Below are 16,796 nucleotides of genomic sequence, written 5' to 3' on the forward strand. Positions count from 1 at the left end.
TTATCTTTTATATATAGGGGACTTCTCTTCCCCCATTTGCTATGCTTCTCTTAAGCATTTTATGAATAGAAAATATTTATTTTTTATGTGTTTCAGCCCTTTAGTGGCTTGTGCTTGTGTATCCATAGAGATCTTGTATTTGCCCCCAGTGGCTCTTTGTATTTGATTTTGTGGCTTTATGCACACTCTCGTAATCGACCCTAAGTGGCATTCTCTTGTGCACAACTTCATTTCATTACACATGCATTCAGTGTGTCATTCACCTGGTGGGGGTAGGCAGCTAATCCCCTCTCTAAAATCATTTGTATGTACAAATGACTTAGCAAACTTCAATTTTTTTTGTCGAACTGATCCTATGGATGCGATCTGCATACTCTTTTTGGTAGGAACCAGCATTTGAATCGCCAGAATCCAACCTGTGTACAGGTTCTTCCGGCAATGCAAAATCAATGGCTATAAAAACACCAATTTTTCCTGACTCAAAAAACATGATCCAAGGATTGATTCCCACTAAATCTTCCATGTTGAACACATCTAAAAGGTTAGATTGAGTCAAACTTGTATCATGAGATTCCAACTAGATTGTAGGTACAATTGACTGTATTTAATATATTCCTTATATATATGTTGAGACTAATTGTCCTATTGCGGTTTTAAGCTTAAGCTTTCTTAAAAAGTAGGTTACTTGATATTTCATAATTAAGGAGCAGTGGATCTCGGGAGCCTGAGAGCGTGATCGATCTACACCAAATCGTAAACAGGCGTGGTTGTTTTTTTTATCTAATTGCATAGATCTGATCACAGATCTGATGTCTGACTAATGTCATGACAAAGATCTGTAGTTAGATCTACAGATCACGGTGATAGCATGACAACTGGATCGATTGCAGCAAAGTTGTGTGTTACAGCAGAGTTGCATTCCTTTGTTGCCTTGTCGTAAAACACATTTCATGAGAGCAGTTGTTGATAATATTTTTATCTGTGTCGTGGAAGCAGCTGGTGTGATTTCTGTGTCGTGGAAGCAGCATGTTGATAAGTTTTTTTTGTGTAATTTCTGTGTCGTGGAAGCAGCTGGTGTGATTTCTATTTCGTGGAAGTAGTTTTTTTTAAGCTGTCATGGGATTTATGTGTCGAGTGCAGTTGCTAAAATCAGACCATGAACAAGATGTCGTGTTTGACGTTGTTCTGGCTTTCTCAGATCTATGTTTCTGATCTGATTTTCCCATTGTTTCTGATATGGGTTGAAGAGCCAGGTGTTGTCGTGGAATTGGCTGACGCGTGATCGTGAAACACGTTGTTTTCTGTGTCAGCTGTCATGAATTTATTTTTGGTGTGGCAGTCTTGTGTAGTCGTGGACTTGGCTGACGTGTGATCATAAAACACGTTGTTCAAGAGAGTGAATCTGATATTTTTTTGCAGCTGTATTAGCATCAAATATCTCTCGTATCCTATTAGTACTATTCAGTATGGGTGAAGCTTCGAAATTTGATTCCAAAAATGAGGCTATTGGGGAGTATAAGGCTTTTGCAAATCCCTTCTTGTATAGTTCTTCTGTGAGATTGAATGAAACAAATTATGCCAGGTGGTCCAGAACTTTTATGATGTCGGTACCTGGACATCATAGAAAACATATTTTGTTGGAAACTGAACTGAATGAAAAGGTGGAAAAATACATTACTTGGGACGAAGATAATGACATCGTTATGTCATGGATCATGAATAGTGTCGAACCTCATATTGCAGATGGTCTAATTTACTATAATACAGCAAAACAAATGTGGGACAATCTTCGAGATACATACTCTCACGAAACTAATGTGAGTTGTATCCTGCAAGTCGAACAGGAGATATATAATTTGCATCAAGGAGATCAGACCTTGGCTTAGTATTATGCCTCTGTCAAAGCAGTATTATGTCTTCTCCTGTAGCTGGTGTGGCTTACTCAACAGGGAATCATCTTCATCTGAATGATAGTAAGTGGATTATTGACTTTGGTGCATCCAGACAATTGTGTGGGAATTCGCTTTTCTTTTCAGATCTAAAGGATATTACTGTTCATCGAGGAGTCTCATTAGCAGATGGGAGTTCCTCACCAGTTGTTGGTCAGGGAAATATTTCTATATCCTCCTCCTTGCAGTTGAAAATTGTTCTTCATGCTCCCTCATTTCCTCAAAGTTTACTCTCTGTCAGTTGTTTTACCAAAGAACTAAACTGTAGAGTGCTATTTGATCTGATGGGTTGTCATTTTCAGGATTTCCTGACGAGGAAGAAAATTTGTGGATGCTATGAAGAAAATGGAGTCTACTACCTACATCATCTAGTGGGCAATGTTTATGCTGCAGTAGAACACACATCCAGCCTTGTTCAGTGGCATCGTCGTCTTGGTCATCCTTTATTGTCAAAGCTTCGTTATGTCTTACCTCAAATTCCTTCTACTACATCATTTCAGTGTGAAGCATGTCAGTTGGGCAAGTATCATCGTAGTTCGTTCCCTTCTAGTAAGAGTCAGTCTAGTCATAAGGTTTTTGAACTTCTTCATGCAAATGTATGGAGTCCTAGTAAGATTCCTATCAGGACTCAGTGTCGTTATTATCTTGTTATTGTTAATGATTTCTCAAAGTTGTCATGGGTGTTTTTAATAAAAGAAAGATCTGAAGTTCCAAGTATTATCAAATCCTTAATTCTTGAAATAAAAACTGAGTTTGAATCTGCTGTCAAGATTGTTCGCACTGATAATGCTCTTGAGTTCAAAACAAAAGCCTTGTTGCAATTTTATCAAGACCATGACATTCTACCCCAAACTACTTGTGCTTATTCCTCTCAACAAAATGGTGTGGTTGAGCGAAAACACAAGCACCTTCTTGATGTCGCATGTACCCTTATGATTCAATCAAATGTTCCTGCGTTATATTGGGGTGATGCATTTATCAATGCTTGTTATTGGATCAACCGCATGCCTTCATCTTCCGTGGGAGATCAAATTCCACTACATATCCTAAATCCAAATGCCCCACTCTTCTCTTTCTCACCTAAAATATTTGGATGTGTTTGCTTTGTGCACAAACTTGGACCTGACCGTGATAAATTAGTTGCTCAAGCTACAAAATGCATATTTATAGGTTATCCCAAAAATCAAAAGGGATATCGATGTTATGATCCAATCTCTCAGCGAGAGTATGTCAGTGTGGATGTATCTTTCTTGGAATTTATTTCATATTACTCTAGTACTGGTACTCATATGCAAGTTGATCCGGCTGAGTTTTTTCCACTTCCTGTACCTCCTTTTCCTTTGGAATCTGTGCCCCCATTACCGAACCAAACTTTATCTTTTTCACGATTTCATAATCCTCTATTGGTATATGTGCGTAGAGCTCCACCCCCTCCAATGCCTTCATCTTCTTCTTCTCCTGAGGTAAGTACTACTAACAACAGTGATCTTCATGATGATGATAACAGGCCAATCGCTCTACGGAAGGGGACACGACAATGTACCTTATATCTCATTTTGTGTCCGATGCCAGAATTGGAAATCATATGAAAGCTTTTATTTCAGCCTTATCTGTTGAAACTATTCCTCTGAACTATCAATAGGCAGAGCTCGATAACAGGTGGAAGTTAGCTATGCAAAAAGAAATTAATGCCTTATTGTCTCAACATACATGAGATCTAGCTGATTGCCCAGTGGATGCTGACATTGTTGGATGCAAATCGGTATATACAATAAAATACAAATCAGATGGTTCTATTGAAAGGTACAAGACCAGATTAGTAGCAAAAGGGTATACTCAGACTTAGGGTATTGATTTCTTTGAAACTTTTTCTCCTGTTGCACGGATGGGTACCATTCGTCTTGTTCTCTCAGTAGTTGTTCACCATGGATGGAGTTTGTGTCAATTAGACGTGAAAAATGTATTTCTATATGGGAATCTGTCTGAGACAGTATACATGCAACAACCTCCTGGATTCGAGGTTGAGGGAAAGTGTCAGAAGGTGTGTAGATTAAGAAAGGCGATATATAGTTTGAAACAAAGTCCACGTGCATCGTTTCAAAAGTTGTTTGAAGTGATGTCAAGTTTTGGCTTTAATAGGTCGGCGTCAGACCATACATTATTTATTAAGAAAACTAACTCAGGTATAGTTGTTATGGTGGTATATGCGGATGACATCATTCTTACAGGAGATGATATGAAAGATATTGAAGCTACAAAGGCTACTCTTCAAAAACATTTTGTTACAAAAGACCTTAGTTCAGTTAGATATTTTCTGGGTATAGAAGTTGCCAGGAGACGTGAAAGGGATGGTTTTATCTCAACGGAAGTATGTTCTTGACCTATTAAAAGAAACTGGAATGTTGGGAGCTAAACCAACTAATATTCCCATGGACTATAAAGTTTAGTTGTTTGAAGAAGGGTCAAAACTTGTTGTAAGCAAAGTTAGCCAATTTATGGACAAACCAACTGAAGTACACTGGAATACAGCAAGAATGATTCTCAGGTACTTAAAATCTTCTCCTGGAAAAGGGTTATTATTCAAGAAAGGTGGAACCCTGAAAATAGTGGCTTACTATGATGCTGACTATACAGGATTTGTAGTGGATAGAAAATCTACCATCGGATTCTGTGTGTTTATGGGAGATAACCTAATTTCATGGAGAAGAAGCAAAATGTGGTTGCTAGGTCGAGTGCAGAATCAGAATATAGGGTTGTGTCCCAAACCTGAATTAATGTGGGTTCATACTGTACTAAATGATCTTCAGGTGAAGATTTCCTCTCTCATGACAATGATGTGTGATAACAACGCAGCCACATATATAGCGAACAATCTTGTCTTTCATGAGAGGACAAAACATATTGAGGTTGATTGCCACTACGTAAGAGATATGGTTCAAGCTGGTCATATCGCTACCAAATATCTAAAGTCGGAGGACCAAGTTGCAGATATGTTTACAAAGCCTCTTGCTAGACCAATTTTCTCAAAATGTTGTGACAAGCTTAGCATGATTGATATCTATGCTCTAGCTGGAAGGGGAGTGTTGAGACTAATTATCCTATTGAGGTTTTAAGCTTAAGCTTTCTTAAAAAGTAGGTTACTTGATATTTCATAATTAAAAAGGGACTTGTATGTAATTTTTTTTATTGGCTTCTCTCTATTTAACTTAGAGGAGACTAGCCCTAAGTAAGAAATTAAAGAGTTCTCTCTCTCTCTCTCTCTCTCTCTCTCTCTCTCTCTCTCTCTCTCTCTCTCTCTCTCTCTCTCTCTCTCTCTCTGGTGCACCTCATTCAAGTATCCACAATATATATATATGTATATATATATTTATATATATCTTTAATTTGGTTTTCTACGTGTACTTATCCTCAAGTTTGTTAAGTACAATAAAAATAAAAGAAAGCTATTTAGAATTGGAACTAAATGACAATAGATCAACTAGTGGTTTAGAACATGATTACGCAAGTTAAGTAGCAAAGAGAAAAATAATTTGCCAACAGGAACTCGATATGGGTTGCCCGATAAGCATGAGAAAGGGGAAAACCCCCTCCCTCGATATATCGAGTGTTAGAATTCAGTGGAACCCTAACACGTCAAGAGGTGGGGAGGTGGGGGAGCACACCGCAGCCGCTGGGAAGGTAGGGTTCCCTTCCTTTTCGGGTGGCCACCCGAACCCCTCTTTCTCCCTCTCTCGCTATCCCACTCTCTCTCTCACTCTCCTCTACCTCCCTAACCTTCGAATCGCCCTCCGATCTCCGGCCTGCAGCTCGAAACCTTGTCGGGAGAAGCCGACCGACCTCCTCTCGTGGCTGCCGCAACACCATCGCCGGAAAATGGTAGGAGTTCAGTACTTTTATTGTTCGGTGTTGAGTGCATCCGGGTATGTGGGTCGGTCAAGAAAGAAACCTGGTTATCGCATAAATTAGGGTTTTCATTTGGGGGGTTTCCGATGACTGCGTGCAATCATTTCAGATTTGGGGGTTTTTCAATCTTAGCATGGAATAAACTCGAATTTTTGAGTTTTCTAGCTCAATCTTATGTTAAAGAAAGTCCGATTTCTGGATGTATATAAACTTATAATCGTGGAGTTCATTTTTTTCATGTTGGTCATTAGATTCTGTTTCCATCCTTTTTGCATGTGCCGATTTTTTATTTCAAGAAAATAAATAAAATAAAATTAAGGGTAATCGGCTATATTTATAACAATTATTAAAATCTGAAATTTTGGGTCTTAATATCTCCAACAGCCATCTTGTCGCTGATCAAAAAAACAAAATTCTTGTTGGATGTTGATTTGCCGGTAGGAACATCGAGTTTTGTTTGAATTAGTGTAATTTTTATTACTTTCTTGACTGTAGTAGCACCTTATGGTCGACAAGTAACATATTGATTATATTATGCTGTGTTGATGCAAAAACTGAAATTTTGTTTGACTACTTTCATGAAATTATGATTTTCTTCCATTTACGCAATGGCTATATTCTGCCCAATTGTACAGGGAAACACATAGCTAGAATGTTCCTTTAGGTCTGGTTGTTGAAATGAGGTTTCACTGTAATATGCTTAAGATTCATACTTTTAATGAGATCTCTAGACTGAATAGTTATGCACAGATTCATAGACTTGCACAATCAAGCTAGGAAATGAGTATATCAGCAAACGTATGCATAGTAATTTAAATTGATGTTTAGTCGCATATTGAACTGCATAGTAACATGTAAATTTAAATTTATGTTTAGTTACATATTAAGCTGCATAGTAACTAGTGATTTAAATTGATGTTTAGTTGCATATTAAACGGCATAGTAACTTATAAATTTAAATTGATGTTTAGTTGTATATTAAACTGCGTAGTAACTTGTAAATTTACATTGATATTTAGTTACATATTAAGTTGCATAGTAACTAGTACTTTAAATTGATGTTTAGTTGCATATTAAACTGCATAGTAACTTGTAAATTTAAATTGATGTTTAGTTGCATATTAAGCTGCATAGTAACTGGTAAATTTAAATTGAGTAGTAGTTGCATATTAAGCTGCATGCAAATTTGGTGTTCACTGCATAGTAACTTATAGGATAAATTGATATTTAGTGGCTGCATAATTTATGATGTTCAATTTCATATTCCTTAAAATGTCCCAATGTTCATTATGTGTACATCATCTAGAAGGTTCGAATGGTCATTTAGAGGCTTATTCTCCAATGTTCCTATGCATGTGAAACTGTATATTTTTCTGAAGTATTATTGTCAGACCCTACATAATTGCTAAAAGTATCAAATGCCAAATAAGTTGTATATCTTGTGGAATGTTCAAATGAGATGTAGCTTAAGAAATGTATATAGTAGTGTTACCAAATCTCAAGACACCAACAATGTCTTTGCTTGTTGGCAGAGCTTTTAAATACATGCCACCCTTTTTATACATGGAGGTGTGGCGGCAATTTACTATTAAAGAATAAATCAATAATAATAATAATGATTCGACAACCGAATCTATGGGTCGGTTTGTTGTGGACATATGAATGTCCATCCAGTGTATTGAAGGTCTTGCATAGGCCAACGAAGTTATGATGTAAATCCACATGAAAATGAAAATATAATATTGTTGCTTGACTGGGTTAAAGGCATCGGAGCACTTTGGGTGGGTTATACAATCAATATGACAAAAGATTGGGATTGTTCTATACTCTTGGTAAATTGACTAAGGTTGGGAATTCTACTGCTGTGGTAGTAGAAGGAAGTTGGGGAAATGCCTTGTACTTCGGGAAATAAATTAAATGAAAAGATTAACCCACTCAGTTTTGGGCTTACCTTGGAGAGGGTAGGTGGTACAAAACTCCGGGAACATGTTTACTGTTTCGAGCTAAAGTGACTCGTTGGTCCCCAGTCCTCGAAGTTGGGGGACCCGGACTACCAATATGTCTTAGGTAGTAGCTATTTGTTCTTCTGCAGAAGTTAAGGATGCATCCTGTTTTGGTTTTAGCCTTTGGGAGTTTCTCTCGGTCACTGGCCGCTCCCTTGAGATGTCAGTCTCAGTTAGAATGTTCGGGTTAATAAAATACCCTTGAATAATATACCCCCGAACGTTTTCTTCTGAGATGGTTGTCTTGCCCCGTGTGTACCCGCAGGATGAGAAAAGATAAACATCAATTAGAAAATGTTAGGTATCACAGTGAGTGGAGTTACTATGGAGACAGGTTCATATTCTTCCAGCATGTTCTGAGCTTGTGATGAAATGACGTCCTGCAATGTGTAGATGTGAGAAAATCAAATTCGTATTGGGACTGCTACATGAATGTTATGCATAACGGTTATTGTTGTTGCAAAACATGCTTTAATTGCGTAATGCCTTACTTGTTTAATTGTTGTCGTTGCATAAAATGTTATAATTGCTTAATTATAACTGTTGTATAATTTGTTTGCCTGTTTAGATATATGTCAGTTACTGCTGATACATAGTCTTCTTTGTGCGATCCTTAATAGGCTGAAAATTTACACATGACAACAACATCACATACTAGATTCATGACATACCTGCATTAAGAGTACAATCTTTCCTACTTAGACGTGGTAATCTAATTCCTATAATTTTTATCATTTTCAGGCACAGAGTAGTTCTATGAGCGACGCGGGATGAGGCGCTGACCAAGACTTGATCTACTTGTTCCCCGGCGGTCCTACTTTCTTTCAGATTGGAATTTTTATTTTGAGACTCATAATGTGAAAACTCTGATGTTGGATTCTATTATTATTGAAATAAAAATAAATGGTGTGGTTTGCTTTTATCTTCCTGTATCGTTCTAAAATGTTTAACCGTGGAACTATTAGTTGATTCCGCTATGAAAAAGAAAAAAAAATCCTTAAAAATCTGGGTTAAATTTTGATGCGTTACAGTTGCTAATGTTTTCCCATTTTACTATCGATCACTAAATGAATCAGCATACATATATATAGAAGCTACATCTAAGTTCCCATCTTGCCCACATCTACCAAGTGTTCAACCAAAAAATACATCCTAAAAATAATTAATTTTGCATGATAAATTTCAAAACTTACATTAAGTGAACAAAACTAGCAACTACTAAATCAGCCAAAGATATTCAAAAAATATAAATAATGTATACAACCAAAACAGGTATTTCTTACGATGTTACAGCTTCATCATTGTGTGGCCTAAGGTCCAATGGTGGAAAAAAAAACCTCTTACCACAGCTGGTCAAATAGTGGAAAATTAATTGAGGTAAGGTAAAACACAAAATAGTAAACTAGGTTTCATGTTCAGAACCAAGTCACAGAAATATTCAAGATCAAGAATTTTCAGAAAGTGCACACCATGTGCATAAGGGTGACAGAACACAAAAACTGAACAAAACGCCCAACACCCTTACATAAAAGCTAGCTATCAAAGAGTGGACAAGGCTAGCCAAGGATCAAAAGCCACAATGTGTACATACCTTGACTTAGTGCCATCTGAAATATCACCCACAGGAATGAGCTTTAGCAAAATACTGAAAAATCGCAGAAGTTTTTGCCTAGAGATAGTTCCTTCTAGTGGCAAGAAACTCTTGACAAGAGCTTTAAGAGCGTAGATCTGTTGCACAGAAAAATATCAACCCAATAAACAAATTAAAGGCAAAGGCCGGTGGCAGCACTTCCATGATAAAATCTAACACGAGCACATATGGGTTTCCATGGATGAGAATTTGATGTTAGCAGTAATACCAAAACATTACTATTGAATTTATTCGGTTCTGCACTAGGCAGTGCCTAGCTTCAGTGCAGTAAACTGCACTGAGTTCATTGTCTACCATTGAGCTCAAGGTGCAGCTGAATATCAACTGATGTTCAACAACACTCATCAATAAAAACTTTAACTTATCTCGCATTCAATCGATAGCCTCCTAGAGCCCATTGATACCTCTTTTCAGGAATACATATGCGAGCTTTAAGACTTGCTATGAAAGCACAACTTTGATGTGGCAGTCAGTTTGCTCCTATGTGATACCACAAAAACCTTTGGAGTTGAATATGAAATGATAATACTATAACAAGAATGTGTTTTCCAATGTTTTACTTTATTAGTACACATTAAAGATCCAGTGCAGTAATTATACCATTTTTCCATTAACAACAAGAGGATAATGCATTTTTACTCTTCAAAAGACTTGGATCCCGTTTCCATTATATTCTTTTATCAGTTAGACAAAAGTCTTAATCATCAAAAGCTTATATGAACTCAACAGCCAAACATCCATGATCAAGCTTAACATATTATGATTAATTCAAAAGACCATTTCTCTATCTGCTGATATTATTCAACTTTTATTGCAGCATTACAAATTGGTTTTGGAGATATGAAACAGTGACTTGGTTCCTTTGAGTGTTTTAAAATATTTTTTATAAAACTACATGTTTGGAATATGGACATGCAACCAATAATTGCATGAGTTCAAGGATACCAAATCTGGTACTCCAAAATAAGATTGCAATGACATTCAACTAAGACTTGTAATGCATAAGTTCAACAGAAAAGTGTACCAAAGTCTTTAAACACTGATTTACTACCCCAGACGCACACCACATAGAAACAAATTTTCTAAACATGGCTCTTGCCACTGAAATTTGACAGGCAAATTAACTTATTAAGCAGATTATGATGGTTCCATCTTTAAAATGATCACTCAACTACACGAATTGCTTTGTTTCACAACTGTGGTTGCTTTCTTTCGTTGTTATTCTCTGTTTGAATACAGAATACAAGATCAACCCCATGCAGAACATTGCAACACCAATAATTTATCCATCACATCCACGGCATTCAAACATCTTGAGTGTTTCTTATGTTGTTCAAACCTGTGTCTCTACTAAAGCATAATATTTTTTATATGAAATGATATCAACTAAAGATGCTAGAGATGTATATATGTCACATGGACTCGCCAAATAGGCCGCCGCACCAGCGTCGAGGTGACTCGACATAATGCAGGTGTGGCACCCGGTATGGTCAATAAAACCTGGTGTGTTTGACCCACACCCAAGGTTATCTTTATTCAAAATATACTTGGTCAACTTTGATCAAGTTTGTAATATTGTGTGTTTTTCCATGATTTGTAATTTCAAAAATTATGAATTTTTAACTAAGTATTTAATGAAAATGATAGAATTGTGGGAAAATATCTTTAAATATAGGTGATGTCATCTGGGTATGGGCGTGGCCCAGAGCTCACTGACAAGACCAAAATGAGACAATTAAAGTTTGAGAAAAAAATGTGTTTTTAACTTTTTAATTTGATAAAAAATCAAGCAAAATTCAGGTTAAATTTAGGTGAAATTCGGAGGTGAAAATCAGGTATGCCCTGTTTCTCTGAAATCGGGTTATGGTTGGCCTGAAAATCGCATTTTTCAAAAAAGACCCGTCTCTGTTTTTGCCTTTATATGAATTGGATCGGACTGGATCCACTTTGCTTAATCCAAGTTAATATGGATTTAGACCCATTCCAGGATCCATATTGACTAGGATTTGATCCATGTAGGATCCATATGGATCATGGATATGAATTTGGATCTTGGATCTAGATTCAAAATCCAAATATGACCAATTTAAAAGTTAAATTGGGTAGGTAGAGTTCTACCTGGGAAGGCTTCCAGAGGGGGGCAACACCCTCTAGAATATTTCATAGAATATTTTGCTTAATAAAATAATTAAATTTTAGATTTATCTAATAGATAAGGTGGAGTTCTACATGAAGTAGAACTCTACCTAATTGGGTTCTCTATAAGGGACATCACCCTCTAAATAAGCCTTAAATAAAGGAAATAAAAAAAAGATATTAAGAAGATAAAAGAAATTTTTAGAAACATATAAAAGAGGGGGTTGGACTCCTCTCTCTCTCTCTCTCTAGAATCATATTCTAGAGAGAGAGAGCCCAAACTCGTTGGGGAGAGAAAGAAGGAAAAAGGGAAAAGAAAGAAAGAAAAAAGAAACAAAGCGAAGAGAAGAAAGAAGATGAAAAAGAGGAAGAAAAGTTGTGTTCTCACCGTACATCGGTAGTTTTTCAATTTTTTCTATGTTTCGATTTAAAGTACAGGTTTCTCTATAGGTTCTTACAGGAAGAAATAGTTTTAAATTTGGTTCATTTGTAAGTTTAGATGGGAAAGGGAAATCTAATTCAAAAATATGTATTAAGTCAAGATTTCATATATTTTTTATTTGATTTGAGCATGCCATCAATTTTTCCTTGTTTAAGCATGTGTTAACCTATGTTTAAGCAGTTGATTTCTTCTTTTAGCCAAGGATGTTGAATATATATATATATATATATGTGTGTGTGTGTGTATCAACCCCTATCTTTGATGAATCTTGTTCATGTTAAGAAAAAAAAAGAGAATAGATATGCATTGATGGGATCAGATTTACCATATTGTGATGTGTGAGCAGTCCGATCATACTTGCCTACGCGTTGCGTGAGTGCAATCTGATTAGACTTGCTTACACATTACTTTTGATGCTGATCAGACTTGTTTTCACAATGTTTTGATGCTGATCAGATTAACTATGTGACTATTTTGATAACGGCTATCGGATTTGACTGTATGTTAAATTCCATAGCTATTGTCAAATCTGATTTTATGTTATCTCGTTGACTGTGATCAGTATCTGAATACAAGTTATTTCGTTGACTGTTATCAGATGTGATTACAAGCTATCTGGATGGCTGTTACCAATTTCTAATTTGATTATTTTGATAACTGTCAGCCGATGTGACCATACATAGTTTTTGTAGACTGTTATCAAATATGGTTTTATGCTACTTTGATAGCAGTTATAAAATCTGATTTACACGTGAATTCGTTGACTGTTATCATATTCAAAATTATGTTATTTGATGACTGTTACTAGCTTCAAATATATGTAATTTGATGGCTTCATCACATTTAACAATATGTTGTTTTAATGACTGTTATCATATTTGACCATGTGTTGTCTTTGTTGATTATTATCATATCTTTACTTTGTTGAATGTCATCAGATTCGACTACATGTATTTCTGATGGCTGTTATCAAATCTGACTTCAAGTTATTATGTTGGCTGGGATCAGATTACATGTTGTTTTGTTAGTTGTGATCTTTGCTAAATTGTGAACTGTTATCGGTTGCATATATATGTGTTTTTAAATGTTATTTTGGGGCAGCACATTGTTGCACAATTGTGCAGCAATAACTTGTTGACAACATGATGCTGCTCAATAAGGGAGCAGTGACATGACAGCATATTGTTAACAGCATGCGCAAGTTGTTGTGCATATTTATGCAGCTACTCAAATACGAACAGTGACAGGGTGCTATTGTGCATATTTATGCAACAACATGCTGCTGACAGCTGCTCATATACAAGCAATGATAGTGTGTTGTACATATTTATGCAGCAACAACATGCTGCTGCTCACATTTATGCAGCAACGACATGTTGTTGGGCATAGTTATACCGTCATAATCAGGTTGTTTCCAGTGTGTTGCAGCTTACATAGTTGTGCAGTGACAACATACTGATAATAGTATGTTGATGTTTGAAACTGCAGGATTAGGTAAGTTTCCTATGTAAATGTGCTTAGTATGTGCAATTCTGATCAAATTTGGCACCGTTTGTGCGGGTACAATCTAATCAGATTTGACACGGTTTATGTAGTGGCAATCTCGATCAGATTTGTCATTTGTTCATGTGCAATCTAATCAGGTTTGTTGTTGTCATTGCATGTAAAATATGATCAGATTGGCCATGGGTTGAGCATGGGCAGCCTGATCTGACTGTCGATGGGTAGACCATGTGCAATCTGATCAGACTGTCGACCTGCTTGGATGTTTGCAATCTGATTAGGTTGGCAAATTGAACAGTTGTGCTATGTTCAGACCCGCATTCATGTTGACTGCAGGATTATAAATCCGATTATATGTTTTGATTGGTTATGTATGTTTATGCATCTGAATACCATGTTGCAAATGTGCATCTGATACGCATGGCATTCTGAAGTTTATTTTAACGTTTGCATAAATATGATCGTATGTATCTTTGGGTGTTTATGCATAAAATTGATCATGATAATGTGTATCACAAGCATTTGTTCACATGCATATGCAATTGGCTTTATTTGCATTCACGTTGTGTGTTGAATGTGCATTGTGAACATGTTTTAAAAGCAAGGTGTGTGTTGCATGTTCACTAAAATTTTGCAAAAGATGCATAAATCACTTTTGAGATGCTTAGGTGGTCAGATGTGAAACCACTGTGGGTCATATGGGCAAGGAGCATATGTTGCTCAAATGTTGTTAATTATTTTTATGCATTGCAAAATTTATTTCTACAAATTTTTTGTTTTCAAAATTTAATTACATTGTTAAATTGAGAGGGTCAGGGCTTGAAGTTGGTTTTGCATTTGGATTTGCAACACAGTTCTTGCATAAAGAACTTGAAATTATTTTAAAAGGTAAAAGATACCAAACAGTGTAGTTAATCTATTCTTTGATGTGCCTTTCACAACGTGGGAATCTTGAATAGCGGTCATGAGGGACTATACTAAAACTCTGTGAATTGATGTGTTGATTAACCTCCCGATCACGGTTTTAGGAAGATTTCAACCACTTTGCCCAGGAGTAGTGTTGTTGACTCAGTTGTAGTTTTGGTATACCTAGAAAGTAACATCAATGGTTGAAAATTTTCATTCATGTCCCGGTATTAAATGAGGATTTCTAATGTTCCGATAGAATGTGAGGAGTCCTTATATTGGTCGAAGAACAAGTGTAAAACTCAGTAATAAAATACAAATTGTGTGTTAAGCTACAACTTGGAACCTAACTGGGACTTCGTGAATTTGTGCTCATTTTGAGTATCTGCGGATTTAATAAAAAGTGAAAACTGACATGCATACAAAAAGCAACTCTGATAAATAACTTAATAACTTATTCATGCATATGCATTGAATCATACATCTTTATTGTTCAGCATTAGTTCATGCATTCATGTTTATTCTGTTTCGCATGATAATTGTTATTGCATGATATTTGTTTAAATGCTCAAATGGTAAGTTGATTATGGTAGATTATTATTTTAATATTTCTATAAAATTTATGCATGAATTTGGTTTATGTTATTTCTTTATTGTTTGAATTTTTAGAGGAATTTGTACAAAAGACTTTGGTTCTTACCCGTTTTCAAAAACTGTTTTATATAAGTCAGAGTGTTCAGTGATAGGTTGACTTGCAAGCATGAAGACTGCGAACCTTGCATGACTAGTTCTGGGTTCTCTGACAGAGTGACTCCTTTATGATGGACAATTTTACTCATTGTCTATTCGACATTTATTATTGATTAATAAAGTTGATTTTTCCTCGTTGATTCAATGCACAGTCTATTTGTGGTTTGGTATATTAAATCTATGAGACCCCAGGATCCTTGTGTTTGTTTCGCAATTGTTTTAAAAAAAACACTATTTTTATGAGGATTAGTTGGGGTCGTTATAGAGTCCATTTCCATCCATGAAAAAAAGGGACGGGCTTAAGAATCAGTACCCTGATCCCCCCCCACACACACACACACCACACACACCAATTAGAAAAAGAAGGGGTACCGCGAGCCTCCCCCCAAAATAAAAAAAGAAGGGGTACCTCGAGCCCCACCCCTACCTCCTATTAAAAAAAGAAAGGGTACCTCGAGAAAGGGGAAAGAGGATGGAGCTCAAGAAAGGGTAAAGAGGGATGGTGCTCGAGAATCCTCAAGAAGGGGTAAAGGGATGGGGCATGGGTAAAGGGGTGGTTTTAAAAAGATAACCTGGGTGTGGTCAACCCGCACCCCCACAACTAGGTATCTTTAAAGTGTCGCATCACCGCACCTGCACCAATATGACATAGGTTTTGTTTTGATTGTAATACAAGGCAGTTTGTACAAGTATTTTATTCAAGCAACATTCTATTATCTTCATAAAATAAGGCACAGGTTGTGATTATTGTCGGTTTTAATTGCTGTTTGCTATAACTATGCTGCCCAACCTTGGATTTTTTACATAAGCTCAACTAGTATCACATGCAATGTGGAATAAAAAACGTATACAAGTTTTAAATAGCCAAGCAACTCCACCAAGGATATTTCAGTAGTGGCAGAAATTAATTTAAAATCTGTTTTTTAACCGATACCTTCAATTTACAGTGGTTGCTAGATGATAAATCCTCGTCCAAAGAATCTCCACCTGACTGTACAAACAAAAGTAATATTTCTTGTAAAGTTTATATTGCAATAAACAAAAAAAAAATCAATAAAACATTAACCTCATCTCACGCATTACATACACTAGGTTTTAGAAATTAGAGAAACTCACATATGATGCTCGAAAGATTTTTTGAATGATATGTTGTGTGATTTCTTCCTCCCGAGTCTCATATAGTGCAACCCGATGCTGAGCAAGCGTGCCCAATGATTGCAAAACAGTTGGCACACTCTTCCCAGCATAAAGAGAATCCACAAGTTGCTGGAATTAATCAACAGTGGCAAGAAATAAGTGCATCTTGTAGAAAAAGAAGAAAGCAGCATTCGCCTAACAGAAATTCCCACCAACAATAAAGGCATATTACAGATAATTTATCATATTCCAAAACATAGCAAATTACAGAACCTATAGAACATGTGTGCATGCACACGCATGTATGTACGTATGCATTATTATTCCTGTGTGCAGGCGTATGCATGAAATAGCAACAACTTTAAACAATGTGCAGTGTTGAACGCCTCCAGATCCAGCACCAGTCTTCCATGAAA

The 16,796-nt window shown here is 36.3% G+C and overlaps 1 protein-coding gene across 3 annotated transcripts in view; it reads right to left on the reverse strand.

Annotated features, from left to right (window-relative positions):
* The window catches only part of LOC149817078 (ARM repeat superfamily protein), a 108,152-nt gene that overhangs the window by 43,577 nt on the left and 47,779 nt on the right, over positions 1 to 16,796 (reverse strand). For all 3 annotated transcript variants that reach the window (XM_089987207.1, XM_089987206.1, XM_089987208.1), the window contains 3 exons: positions 16,360 to 16,509; positions 16,178 to 16,234; positions 9,447 to 9,583 (listed from right to left, as the gene is read on the reverse strand). In XM_089987207.1, coding sequence (XP_089843333.1) covers positions 9,447 to 9,583; positions 16,178 to 16,234; positions 16,360 to 16,509 — 344 coding nt within the window. The remainder of the gene's footprint in view (positions 1 to 9,446; positions 9,584 to 16,177; positions 16,235 to 16,359; positions 16,510 to 16,796) is intronic.

The sequence above is a fragment of the Nuphar pumila genome, chromosome 14 (assembly GCF_984573655.1).
Source record: "Nuphar pumila chromosome 14, dmNupPumi1.hap1.1, whole genome shotgun sequence".
NCBI classification, from domain to species: Eukaryota; Viridiplantae; Streptophyta; class Magnoliopsida; order Nymphaeales; family Nymphaeaceae; genus Nuphar; species Nuphar pumila.